This window comes from Lynx rufus, unplaced genomic scaffold (assembly GCF_022079265.1).
Source record: "Lynx rufus isolate CCGP_SWC_20201006 ecotype Redwood Valley unplaced genomic scaffold, mLynRuf1.p SCAF_9, whole genome shotgun sequence".
NCBI classification, from domain to species: domain Eukaryota; kingdom Metazoa; phylum Chordata; class Mammalia; order Carnivora; family Felidae; genus Lynx; species Lynx rufus.
In genome coordinates, this window is record NW_025814897.1 from 106,391,006 (window position 1) to 106,403,857 (window position 12,852).

Below are 12,852 nucleotides of genomic sequence, written 5' to 3' on the forward strand. Positions count from 1 at the left end.
TGGGAATGCAAATTGGTGCAGCCGCTCTGGAAAGCAGTGTGGAGGTTCCTCAGAAAATTAAAAATAGACCTACCCTATGACCCAGCATTAGCACTGCTAGGAATTTATCCAAGGGATACAGGAGTACTGATGCATAGGGGCACTTGTACCCCAATGTTCATAGCAGCACTCTCAACAATAGCCAAATTATGGAAAGAGCCTACATGTCCATCAACTGATGAATGGAGAAAGAAATTGTGGTTTATATACACAATGGAATACTACGTGGCAATGAGAAAAAATGAAATATGAATTTTTGTAGCAACGTGGATGGATCTGGAGAGTGTGATGCTAAGTGAAATAAGCCATACAGAGAAAGACAGATACCATATGGTTTCACTCTTATGTGGATCCTGAGAAACTTAACAGGAACCCATGGGGGAGGGGAAGGAAAAAAAAAAGAGGTTAGAGTGGGAGAGAGCCAAAGCATAAGAGACTGTTAAAAACTGAGAACAAACTGAGGGTTGATGGGGGGTGGGAGGGAGGAGAGGGTGGGTGATGGGTATTGAGGAGGGTACCTTTTGGGATGAGCACTGGGTGTTGTATGGAAACCAATTTGACAATAAATTTCATACATTAAAAAAAAAACTAGATTCTGACATGGGCAGCTTGTCCTGAATTTTCTGGATTTCTAGGATATATGCAACCCCATATATTTTATATGAGGGAGACAGAGGCAGATTAAGAGACACAGAAAAGGAGAAGGCCCTGTGACGTCTGAGGGCAGAGATCAGAATGATGGGGGCAAGACAGGGAATGCTGGTTTCCAGCCATCAAAGCTGGAAGCAGCCATGAATAGATTTTCGTCTCAATCTTCCAGAGGGATGTGGCCCTGCTGACACGTGACTTCTGCCAAGTGTTACAGAATGAGGACCTCTGTCACCCAAACTCTGATAAAATAATTGGTGTAAACCACCAAGCGTGTGGTAGTATTTTTCAGCGGCCACTGGAAACGAATCCAGGAGCCTAGGATGTACCCACATTTTCTGCATTGGGTACCTCTCTGTTTGGGGCATTAGCCAGAAAGGGGGTTCAGGGAAGGGAGAGTTGGTTGTAGGCAGACAGGGTGTACAGTTTTATATATTTCTTCAGAAGTCACTGTGGCGCTTTGAATGTGGATGCTTCGATGGCAGCTGGATGCCGTTTCTGGAGCTCTTGGCAGAATGTGTGGGAAAAAGCATCAGTTCCAGGTGTCGGTGAGTGATCTAGTCCTGATGAGCAACGTGTGTGTGCAAAGTGAAAAAAGACATAACTGAAGGAGGAACTCTGGAGAGTCACTAACAATTCAGAAGCGGACATAAGACAAATTGCACGGGACAGTTCATAGGATGGAACCCCCAGCGAAGGTGTGAGGACCAAGCAGTTTGGCTGTGTTTGTGATGAGGACAAAACATTAGTGATGCAGCTGGTTGGGAAGCATAGGACTGGCCAGCCAGCTGGGCTGTGGGTATCCTTCAATACAAAACCATAGCAGGAATGTTTTCATTGCTCCTTGCCCTGGAACTCAGTTTTCACTCAAGGCCCTGTGAATGGGAAATGTATAAAATGATGCAGGATGATTCCTGTGCAAACATTTCCTCCTGTGATCCTGCTTTCTCAGGCCCCCATAGGTAAGTGGACATTAGTGCTCTGAACTTTACTATTGACAACACCCAATGGCCACTTTGCGGCAAAAGCCATCCCAGCTCAAGGCCGGAATATGTTGGATAATAACAAGACAAATAGACAAGTGCAGGGCAAATGATTTATTGAAGCAAGATGTTGAAACCTTTACATTTTCCAGAAGATCAGGTAATCACTGCAAGACAGAGGTACTACGATGTAAGATTTAAATTACACACGATGCTGTGACTTTCCCCTGAAATAGATAAAGAAAGAGAGAGAAGGTTAGTCACACTGCCCCTGGGGATGACACATGAGCATAGACTGTCAGTCACAAGAAGTTGTCAGTAAAGTTTGAACTGACAAAAGGCAAGTAGAATGGGCACAAGACAGGAAACTGGGGAAGCTGGTCAACTAAATATACCTGAGGTGACTACAATAAACCATGCAAGTCGTGAGAAAACCGTTCCCACAGTCTGGCAGATAAACCCAGAGGTGACTGAGAGTGAGGGTGAGGTTTCTAGCGGAAGGAGGAGCCTCCCGGAATCTTTCCTCTGATATGCCAGGGCAGAGGACTCTACTTTTTTACTGCAAAGGGGATACAGGGGCAAAAGACTGGAAAAGGGGTGGGAGGGGACTTTGGGGGTACTGGCTGGAGATTCCCAGGCTCATGGTGTGGCGATCCAACCCGATGGCACATCTCCTGGGTACTGAAAATTCGGTCCCTGCGGGCATTTGTGATGGAAACTCATGACCTCAATCCAGCAGTCGACGTGCTGAGAGTCCCCTTTAAGTATCTTATTTTTTGACAAAGAGGTAATTTAGGTGTGTCACCTTCACACGGGGACACAGGAGGCACAGCAAGCAAGGCGTGTGGTTGTGGGCTCCATAAGGGATGGAATGGGAGGTGGGGAGTGGCGGAGGGGCCGAGTTGTGGTGGGGAGAGGCCTTGGCTCTGCAGGAGCTGGCTCGGTGTCCCCCTTCTGCCCGCACCAGCTGTCCTCCATGCTGTCAGGAACCGAGCTGATTCCCTCCCTCCAGCTGTCTCCCTATTCAACATCCCAACAGCCGACACGAGATTCCCCAGTGACTGTGTCCACTGGGTGAGGGGAGCTCGCCCTCAGAAAAGCTCCCAGGCAGGGGGGCAGGCACACTTTGACCCTTTAACACCACTGCGTGGGGTCCCAGTTGTCCTCCTCCTCAGGGCACTATGGGGCACCTGGCGCCCAGGGAAGTGACCTGAGCAGGAATGTGCCCAGACTTAGTGTAGCTCCCACATGTAACGCCATCCACCCTGTGGCCACCTGTCACCCTCTCAGGAGCAAGCTGTGAGGCTCCGCCTCCTGTGCCCCTGACAGAGCAGCACCCTGACTGCCTTCCTGGCCACTCAGCTGAGCAGAAGCCCCTGTGCACAAAGAAGAAAGAAGTTACCAATATTTGTGTCAGTGCCTTTCTTCTGGACTTGGAGATGTTATCTGTGCAACTCTTCACATCCAAAACGGCCTGAACGTTTTCTGGAGGTGCTTCATATTTTGCAAGTGATAGCTTGAAGACACTTGTAGGTGTCAGGAGAAAGCCTGAGATATCTGCAACAAAGGCTGGACAGGGCAACGCATTGGCTAGGGAAGAAAAAGAAATACAATCGATATAAGGAAAATCACACATTTCCTGTGGTTCCCTGAGGTTAGAACTAGACAGGAATCCCAGGGGTTTTATGATCTCATCCCACAGCAGTCCCGACATGGCAGCTGGGGCTTCCTCAGATCTCAGAGGAAGCACAGAAGAGCCAGGACTAGAATACTGGCTTACTAATCCCTAGTTCAGTTTTTATCCTTTTTAAAGCACATCCCTTTGTCTCCAGGACTCTCCTGGTTTGCTGACATTCACTTTCTTTAGAATTCAAACAATTAAGTTTTGCCTATACAGGATGACACCTTGTTTTTGTCTTGAATATCAGAGAAGAGGAGGTTTGAGTATCAATTTTTTATTTTTTAAAAATGTTTTAATGTTCATTTGTTTTTGAAAGGGAGAGAGCACAAGAAGCGGGGTGTGGTGTGGAGAGGGGGTTACAGAGAGAGAGAGAGAGGGAGACACAGATTCCAAAGCAGGCTCCAGGCTCTGAGCTGTGAGCACAGAGCCGGGCGTGGGGCTTGAACCACACGGACAGTGAGATCATGACCTGAGCCGAGGTCCCACACTTCAACGACTATGCCACCCAAGTGCCCCTGAGTATCAAGTTTGTAAGTGAATAGCAGAGTGAGACCTTACCAGAGAGCGGAGAAGTGTGGGTAATCTGGAGAAGAGTAGATCAAACTATATATATGTTGGAGGATGCTACTTTGAGACTAAATCAAAGAATAAGATTGTTATTGGATGCAGGCATGGTAAAAAGTTAAACACACGCATACAAAACAACCCTCAGGTCACCAGTCTGAACATCTTTAAATCTTATACACAAAGTTATGGTTGTTTTATTTTCCCTACAGTGATGTTCAGAATTCCTTAGAGAGGGTGAGTGACAGGAACTGAGGCTCTTTCCTGAACCCAGTGGGATGGTGCGGAAGCCTGAAGTGACCAGTGTTCCTGGTGTGGGCTCTTTATCCCCCACCCCCTGTCTTTGTAAGCATGCTGCAGCTGGGAAGTGCCCTACTAGGCTCTGATCTGAGCCCTGATCATAGAAGTTGAGAGGTTCAATCAGAGGCCACGTGGGGAAAGAGGAGGGTATTTAAAAAGTCAGATGAAACAGAATGACTCAAGAAGATGTGGTCCGTATCACGGGTAAGAAGACATACAAAAATATTGTTGAATGGATGGCTAGAATTAATCTAGATGAACAGAAATCCCACGACTGCACTAACTGGTAGTACTCGTGGAAAAGCAGAGGACTGGCAGATACAGTGAGATCTACTCACTCGTAGATATAGTGAGTGCTGCTGCTTCCCACAGCCCCCTTGAAGACTTATTATTTAGAGACTCAGAGAACACTAGCTCTTCTGCCCCTTCTTCTTCCTTTTTTAAAGAAAGCCACTTAAGTTGACCTAGTTCAGAGAAGGGTACTCACCAGGGCTGGTGCTGGTCTGATTAGAAATGATACTCACCCTCATAGCAGCAAAAAGCCAGAGTGACCAGCAGGACACTCAGGAACAGCCTCATGGTTTATTTTGCTTTGAGTTTTCAGCTTTAGTGAAGGGTGAGCAGTTAGTGGCTGAACTCAGGAGCCTGAGGAGCCCAGGACTATTTATAGCTAGAGGGCCTCCCTCCTGCTGCCCAAATAAACATGTGGTCACGTCACGGGCCTGGCTTTCAGCCCTCCCTTCCTTAGTCAGGGCTCGTGCGATCTATCGGTGTCACAGACCTCAATGCCTGGGTCAATGTTTCTGTATACAGGCATTGTTGGCACCAGGCATGTCTCCTTTGTAGTAATAACTGAGGTTGTAGTTTTACAAGTGTATAGTCAGTTAGTTGATGCACACCGCCCTTGACATTAACTCCTTGACTGAAGATGCAGCCTCTGGTTCTGTTCATCTTAAGCATAGTGCCTGGCACACCGGGGAAGAAAATCAAATATTCTTTGAATAAGTGAAGGACCTGAATCAAGAAACCGCTACTCTTGGTTAGGGTATATCTTCAGTGTGAAATGGTGCTTGCTAGGCCGGGTTTGCCTCCGGGCAGGTGAGAGGCAGAAAGGTCAGTAGCATCAGAATCAGAGTAACAAATGAGTGGTTTTCGGTATCCCAAGATGCCACCGGGAAGACTCCGTCCCCAACTAATTTCCTATTCTAAGCTCAGATGTTTAAAAGTATCAGAAGATATTTCTTTTTTTTTCAATATATGAAATTTATTGCCAGATTGGTTTCCATACAACACCCAGTGCTCATCCCAAAAGGTGCCCTCCTCAATACCCATCACCCACCCTCCCCTCCCTTCCTCCCCCCCATCAACCCTCAGTTTGTTCTCAGTTTTTAAGAGTCTCTTATGCTTTGGCTCTCTCCCACTCTAACCTCTTTTTTTTTTCCTTCCCCTCCCCCGTGGGTTTCTGTTAAGTTTCTCAGGATCCACAAAAGAGTGAAAACATATGGTATCTGTCTTTCTCTGTGTGACTTATTCAAAAGATATTTCAAATCAAGTCAGGCTCTCCATTGACCAAAAGAAGCTCCTTGTTAGCTTTCTTGTCCACTGGAAGGGTCAGATCTTCTGAGTCATCAGGGTCCAGGCAATAGAGATATCCAAGGGGCTCATCCTTGGCCTCTCCCCAGCTATGAGCAGTGTGCTCTCTGGCAGCACAGGGGAGGCATGTAAACTTCTTCCCGAAGGTATTAGGACATCAGTCTTGTTATACAGAGGGAGCCCCTGTGAGAGCCATTGCAGGGTATCTAGAATTCTGACATGAAGGAATAGCTGGAGGGGGGCTCCCGAGGGAAGGGCATGAAACAAGACAACATGGCATAAACCACGTGTCTTGGGAATGTCAGGTACCTAGGTTACCCCAAAACATGTAATACATGCAAGAGTACCGGTGGGAGAGGGAAGGCTTTGTGACTGGAGAGGCAGGATGGGCCAAGTCAAGGGGAGTTTCCATTTGACTCTGTGTGATGTGGGAGCAGAATGGGTGGGTGAGGTGAGACACTTGTGGGTTCATTTGCACCAGCGCACACAGGCTGGGTCTCAGATCTCAAGTCAAAATCACACGGGCTTTTCATATCCATTATTGTGGTTATCATTAAAAAAAAAAGATAGGTAATAATAAGAGTGTGCCAGGGTGCGAAGCAAAAGGAAGCATTGTGAATTTTGGGGGGAATATAAAATGATGCGGCTTCTGAGGCTAAGAGCCGGACGTCCCTCAAAAAATTAAAAGTAGAGTCAGTCAGTCAAGTTCACTTCTGAGGACATATGCAAAAGAATTGAAAGCAGAGTCTCAAAGACATATTTGCATACCCATGTTTATACTAGCATTATTCAATAGCCAAGAGGCGCAAACCACCCAGTGGTCATGGGTAGATGAATCAATCAATGAAATATGGTACATGCATGTAATATTCTTCACATTCACCCTTCTAAAGCAAGGAAACCCTGTCACGTGCTACAACATGAGTGAACCTTGAGGACAGTACATTAAGGGAAAATAGCCATTAGAAAAGACAAATACTGCAAGATCCCACTAATATGAGGTACTTCGAGTAGTCCGATTCATAGAAATAGAGACCAGAATGGTGCTTGGCAGGGGCTGAGGGATGGAAAATATCATGTTCCATAAAAGTCCAGTCCTCGAAGTCATAGTGAGCTGATTCTGCCTGAAATGTAGGTGCAAAACCTAGGTTTTGTAGGTGCAAATGGGTTGCAAAACCTCCTGTGGCCAATAACAGTGGCAATGCAAAGGGCAGCACGACTTTTTGCCTGCTAGCTATGGCCGGACAATGCGCAAACATAATTGATCATCTCCGATGATCGCTGCAAATTTCCATACGATTACATTTCCTCTTTTAAGTTGAGTCAACTAACTTGCAGAAGGCAAGGACCTTGCTCAAGCTCATTCAGTTCAGAAGACAGTAGGTCTCGCGCAGGCACGGTGGCTTGTGAATGATAAAGTAACAAAGTGGTACCTTCCGTTGGGGTGGGTGGGGGTGGTGACACGTCAGATGTAACGGAGGTGGATGGCATTGAAAGGCTCTGCTTGCATCTCAGTTTCTGACTCAGTTGACTTCTTCTGGGTGATGATCCTCAAGCTAGTTTCTTCCTCTCTCTCTGTCTCCACTCTCTTCTTCTACTACTCTTTAAAAAGGATAATTTACTGACAACACCAAATGCTGGTTGGGATGTGGAGCAACAGGAACCCTCATTCATTGCGGGTGGGAATGCAAAATGGTACAGCCACTTTGGGAAACAGTTTGGGAGTTTCCTATGAAAGTGAACATACTCTTGTGTTTCTTCGTATTTACACAAAGGAGCTGAAGACACGTCTGCACAAAACCTGCACATGATGCTTTTGGCACTTGTATTCATCATTGCCAAAATTCGGAAGCAATTAAGGTGTCCTTCAGTAGGTCAATGGCTAAAGAAACAGTGATCCCTTCGGACTTGGAATATAGTTCTAAAACTATGTGGCATTGAGCTCTTCAAGCTGGTTTGTGAGCCATGAAAAGGCATGGAAGACCCTTAAATACATATTACCGAAGAAAAGAAGCCAACCTGAAGAGCTGTGTACTATATGATTACAGCTATATGACATCCTGGAAAGGCAGAATTATTGAGAAGGTAACCAACAGCGGGGTCTGTTGGTTGGGATGGAAAGAAGGATGAGTATACACACTGCAGAGGATTTGCAGGCTGGTGACGCTGCTCTGTATGAGACTATGATGGTGGCTACATGTCATTATGGATCTGTCAAAAGCCATCAAACATGTAAAACCTGAGTGAAATCTACTGCAAACTACTGACTGTGAGTGTTTATGATGTGTCTGTATGGGTTCACCGATGGTAACAATCATACCATCAGGTGTGGCAAGTTGATGGTGGGGGAGGCTGTGCATGTGTGGGGGTGAGGAGCACATTGGAACTCCGCGGGCTCTGCTCGAGTTTTCTGTGAACCTAAAACTTCTCTAAAACAATAAACACTATTTGAAAAAGGGAAACATCTTGTTAAAAAAAATTCCCTTCAAGCAAGAAAACAATCAGAAAAAAAAAAAGACAATGGAACTGTCACCACATACAGATCGTTGATCACCTGTCAGGAAAAATCTTAGCTGATCAACTGAAAAAAAGTACTGGAACTGATAAAAGTTCTTAATGTAGCTGAATATAAGATTAGCATGTAAACATCAATCACTTTCTGATCAGTCTGCTCTCCTCATGACATGACATCATGAAAAACAAGGATGCCATTGGGAACAGAACAATAGCAGCAACAAAAATATGTTGAAATGTATGTAAGTGGGAATATGAAAACTGTAAGGATACAATCAAGAAATTTTACTTACAGAGATATAAAAGGAATCACAACATCAGAGGCATACACTTTTCTCCTTAAGGGAATAGTAGAACACTTAAGGAAGCCCATTATTCTCAAATTATTTTATAAATCCAATCCAGCCCCGCATTGGGCAGTTTTACCGTTTATTTTGAGTTCTCAGGAGCTGTTTGGATCTTTCAGAGCAGAATGTGTTCATCTTTTGAGCGGTGTGAGCAGTGTGGAAGGGCCCAACTTTAGGGACAGACCACTGGTTCAGCTCAGCTCTGGCACTTTCTACCTGCGGGGACATCAGCAAGTTACTAACCCTCTTGGCCTGGTGCCTCATCTGTCAAATAAGGCGAGAATAATAGTGCCTACCTCATCGGATTGATGTTAGGGTGAACGAAGTATTAAAGGAAAATGCTCAGCACAGGGTCTGGCAGTAAATGGCAGCTACTTCAGTATGTAACAGAAAGGAAAATGTGGAACTAGAATATCAAGCCAAATAAACCAGCTCACTCCCAAGTAGATCTCGAACTGACTTGAACTGACTCTTCCAACGAGGAATGTTTATTTATCCTAAAGGCTAGCAAAGTGTGCTTCAGAGTTTGGCTTTGGTTCCGTTGGGATGTCTCTCCGGTAACGTGGGATTTCTCTCAGTTAAGATTTCCCCCCATTCCTTTTTGGTCACTTGATGTATTGTTATATGACCACATTGAAATTGCCGTTGTGCTTTTCAATTCCTAAACACTGAATACTGGAACTAAAGGCATAGGAGAGTGGTGGGTGGCGATAGATATCAGGTATCTCCAAGGCACACAGGGTCTCGGGGACCCTCTTCACAGAAGGATGTGCTGGGCACACGTGTCCTTTGGTTGAGGTTGAGATCCCAGGGATTCTCTAGAGTTTGTCCATAAGTCGTTAACATATACATGTGGCACGGAAAGATTTAAGACATCGCTTCTGGATCATAAGGGCTACAGATCCTGTTACAATGGGTGTGTGATGTGGTCACACTAGTTCTCATGTCCCATGTTCCCCCGAGACGTATTCTGGCTCCAATGTATGAAGACAGAGGTGTGTATGTCATCCATCAGATCTTACACGGCACCGACTCTGTGTGTACAGATCTCTAGACTCCAGAAAAGTCATTTGAAGTAATATTTTGCGGAACACAAACTTTTTTGTATGGGAAGTATTTCTGATTCCTTGCTTTGGATGAAATCAGAGGACTTATTTTCACTGGGGATGATAAGTCATTAGAAATAATTTTGAGTGATAGGTCACAATGTCATCTTTAGCTGGTACCCAGGGGGATTCAAAGAATCGAGCGGCATGGCTTCCACAGACTCACTCTGTTCACATCTGTACATCCATGTGACGAGCATTTTCAGGATTTACATCTGTGAAGATGAAAAACATGAACCAAACTGTCTCATTTTGGCAATAAATGCTCTTCATGGACATACAAAACTAAAAAAGGCTTCACTCAGATCTTCAAGAGATGTAGTTAGGGGTGCCTGGATGGCTCGGTTGCTTAAGAGTGTGAGTCTTGATTTCAGCTCAGGTCACGATGTCACAGTTCATGAGTTCGAGCCCCATATCGGGCTCTGCACTGACAGTGTGGAGCCTGCTTGGGAATGTCTCTCTTCCCCTCTCTCTGCCCTTCTTGGTCTCTCTCTCAAAAAGAAATAAATTACCTTAAAAGAGATGTTTTTCCCAATACATTTTACATCATAGATTCAAGAAGTATCCAAAACTGAGATATGTATGTCTTTATGCAAAGCTTCAGGCATCTTTGATAGCACCCAAATCACCAATGTACCGGATCTCACAAACTCCACAAAGCCATTTTATTACTTTCTCCCTTGGCATTGTGCACTGTTGGGCCCATGAGATTTTTGCCTGAGTTTCCTCAGGGCAATATGTGAGCTGACCAAGCCATTCCTTTCTACTCTCACAGACTGCCTGCCAGCAACCCTCATACCCCGAAAGTGTGCTCAGACTTCTTGCTACCAGCTGTGAGCTGCAGAAAGGAAGCCCATGACATGGAGAAGGCCACTGGGCATCAGAGATGGTTTCCTTCACCCGTTTGCCAACTGTTGCCAGAACTCAATGGTCCTATGGTGTCCGAATCTCTTTTCTGAGTCACACACAGGGGGAAAGAATGAAGGAAAACATCACAAATATTCAGTTTGGTACAGAATTTTCCATAAAAGTTTCTCATCGTGTGCACTGCTTTACTTGAGCAGTTCATGCTGGGAATCCAGTCCAGGTACCATGTCTTTCTTTGTTTCTTTTTTTCACTTTATTATTTATTTATCTTTGAGAGGGGGCAGAGGGCCAGAGAGGGAGAGACTGAGAATCCCAAGCAGACTTTCCACTGTCAGTGCAGAGCCCAATGCGGAGCTTGAATTCATGAGCCATGAGATCATGCCTGAGCCAAATCAGATGCTTAAGTGATTGAGCCACCCAGGTGCCCTCAGGCGCCCCTTCTGATACGATCTGGAGTTTGAGGACCCTTCCTCCAACTTCACATTGACTTCATACATTACCACCTGTTACTGGGGTCCTCCTCTTACCCAGCTGTGTCATGCACTCTCCCTGGATGGCATGACCCTTCCTTCCTTCCTTCCTTCCTTCCTTCCTTCCTTCCTTCCTGGGGAGGCAGAGGTTTGTTCATCCCATTCTGCTTCAGCAATAAAGTGTTAACTTTGTATTTGAAAATAGCCACCAACTCATAGATGATGATGCTTTGCTATGTACCCAAGAAGAACAGATACACATTTACCCAGCTCCATGGGTTGTGGATGAGTTAGTCCCTTTGCTCCATATGCACCTTCTCTGTGGCAATACTGTTCAAAATAAGACTAAGACGAACAGTGTTAACTCATGAGACAAAATTTTCCGCAGATTTGCAAAGTCTTGAACATCAACTCACTACCTTATATCATACCCCATTCTTGGACTCAGGCAAATTCATACACAAATCCACTGGCAAATTACACACTAAACTGATTACATGTAACAAGAGTACAATGGTCCCATGCCCCCCCCCCCAGGACACAAGAAACATACAGGCTGCAATTAAATGAGCTGTGAAGCACTTCCCACATGAAATTGTCATAGGCCCATGAGATTTCCAGGGAGAACGCCAGCATTTTTCTTCTGCCAACAGAAGACTCTTGAATGTCAAGGACGCTCCCTTCATCCCGATCTCCTTTTAAGTTGGAGTCAAGGCTACCAGACCAAGGTGAGACTCTGTTAGAATATATGTGTTCTATATGAGCGACTGGTGTCAGGGCAATCCCAGAGGGGAGGTCTTGCAGCATTCAAGGACAAGTGCTCCCCACTCTTCATGACCATCCCCACAGTCAGTCAGGTGTGCTGGTCCATCCCTGACGCACATGCTCTTCATTGTAAGTCGGGCCCCACATGTGAATGAGAAACTTGAAGACAGCAGGTCACAACCTCATCAAATGTACCGTTGAATAAGGGGGAACTTGAGTCTTCTGCCAACACTTAAGTAAATGGCACTCAGATGCCACTTAGGATGATGAAAATAAACAGATATTCTCCACCTTTAGCCTAGGGACTATAGCAGCTTCCCTGTGGCGTGACTAACAGGTTGAGTGAAGTTGGTTATAAATTTTGGAAGAGCTGCATGAAGAAGGGGGCCAAATCACCTCAGGACTTGTGAGGTGTGCCAGGAAACCAATGAATTAATACTCACTGTACACATCTCAAGACTATCCTTTGCTTACGTTTATGCTTTGCTTATCAGAAAGACCTTTCTTCTTGAGTAGTCTTTTGTAGTGAAGTGGACAGTAAAGGGAACTGGCTCCTTGTGAGTATTGATCTTCACAATATTATTAATAATTTTGTCATAATTATTATCATTATTTTAGACAGAAAGAAAGAGAGAGCACGAGCAGGACAGAGGTGCGGGGGGGGCAGAGAGAGGGGAAGAGAGAGAGAGAGACAGAGACAGAGAGAGACAGAGACAAAGGGGGGGGGAGAGAGAGAATCTTAACCAGGCTCCATGCTGGGCATGGGGCTCGATCCTATGACCCCGGGATCATGACTTGAACTGCAGTCAAGAGTCAGATACTCAATGGGCTGCACCCCAGTATTCATCCTCTTAAATCTCCATTATACTCTAATATTTATGTACACATAGCTTGAGCAACTTCCCCAATCTCTCATTGTAGATCTGCCACCCTGGGTTTAAGACATCAGACCTCAAGGAAGTTTTCTTATGCCAG

At 45.4% G+C, this 12,852-nt stretch overlaps 1 protein-coding gene across 1 annotated transcript; it reads right to left on the reverse strand.

Annotated features, from left to right (window-relative positions):
- Positions 1 to 1,867: 1,867 nt before the first annotated feature.
- LOC124504932 (secretoglobin family 1D member-like) lies at positions 1,868 to 4,794 on the reverse strand. Its single transcript, XM_047070629.1, has 3 exons — positions 4,740 to 4,794; positions 3,073 to 3,260; positions 1,868 to 1,897 (listed from the first exon to the last, which is right to left on the reverse strand). The coding sequence occupies exons 1-3, from the start codon at positions 4,792 to 4,794 to the stop codon at positions 1,868 to 1,870; spliced, it is 273 nt and encodes a 90-aa protein (XP_046926585.1).
- Positions 4,795 to 12,852: the final 8,058 nt, after the last annotated feature.

What these genes read in the sequence shown, in the direction of transcription:
- LOC124504932 (XM_047070629.1), bottom strand. Translation starts at nt 4,794, where the DNA reads ATGAGGCTGTTCCTGAGTGTCCTGCTGGTCACTCTGGCTTTTTGCTGC. An exon ending in GGCTTTTTGCTGCTATGAGG is followed by an intron (nt 3,261 to 4,739) that starts GTGAGTATCATT and finishes TTTCTTCCCTAG; the next exon opens with CCAATGCGTTGCCCTGTCCA. An exon ending in AGGCACTGACACAAATATTG is followed by an intron (nt 1,898 to 3,072) that starts GTAACTTCTTTC and finishes TATCTATTTCAG; the next exon opens with GGGAAAGTCACAGCATCGTG.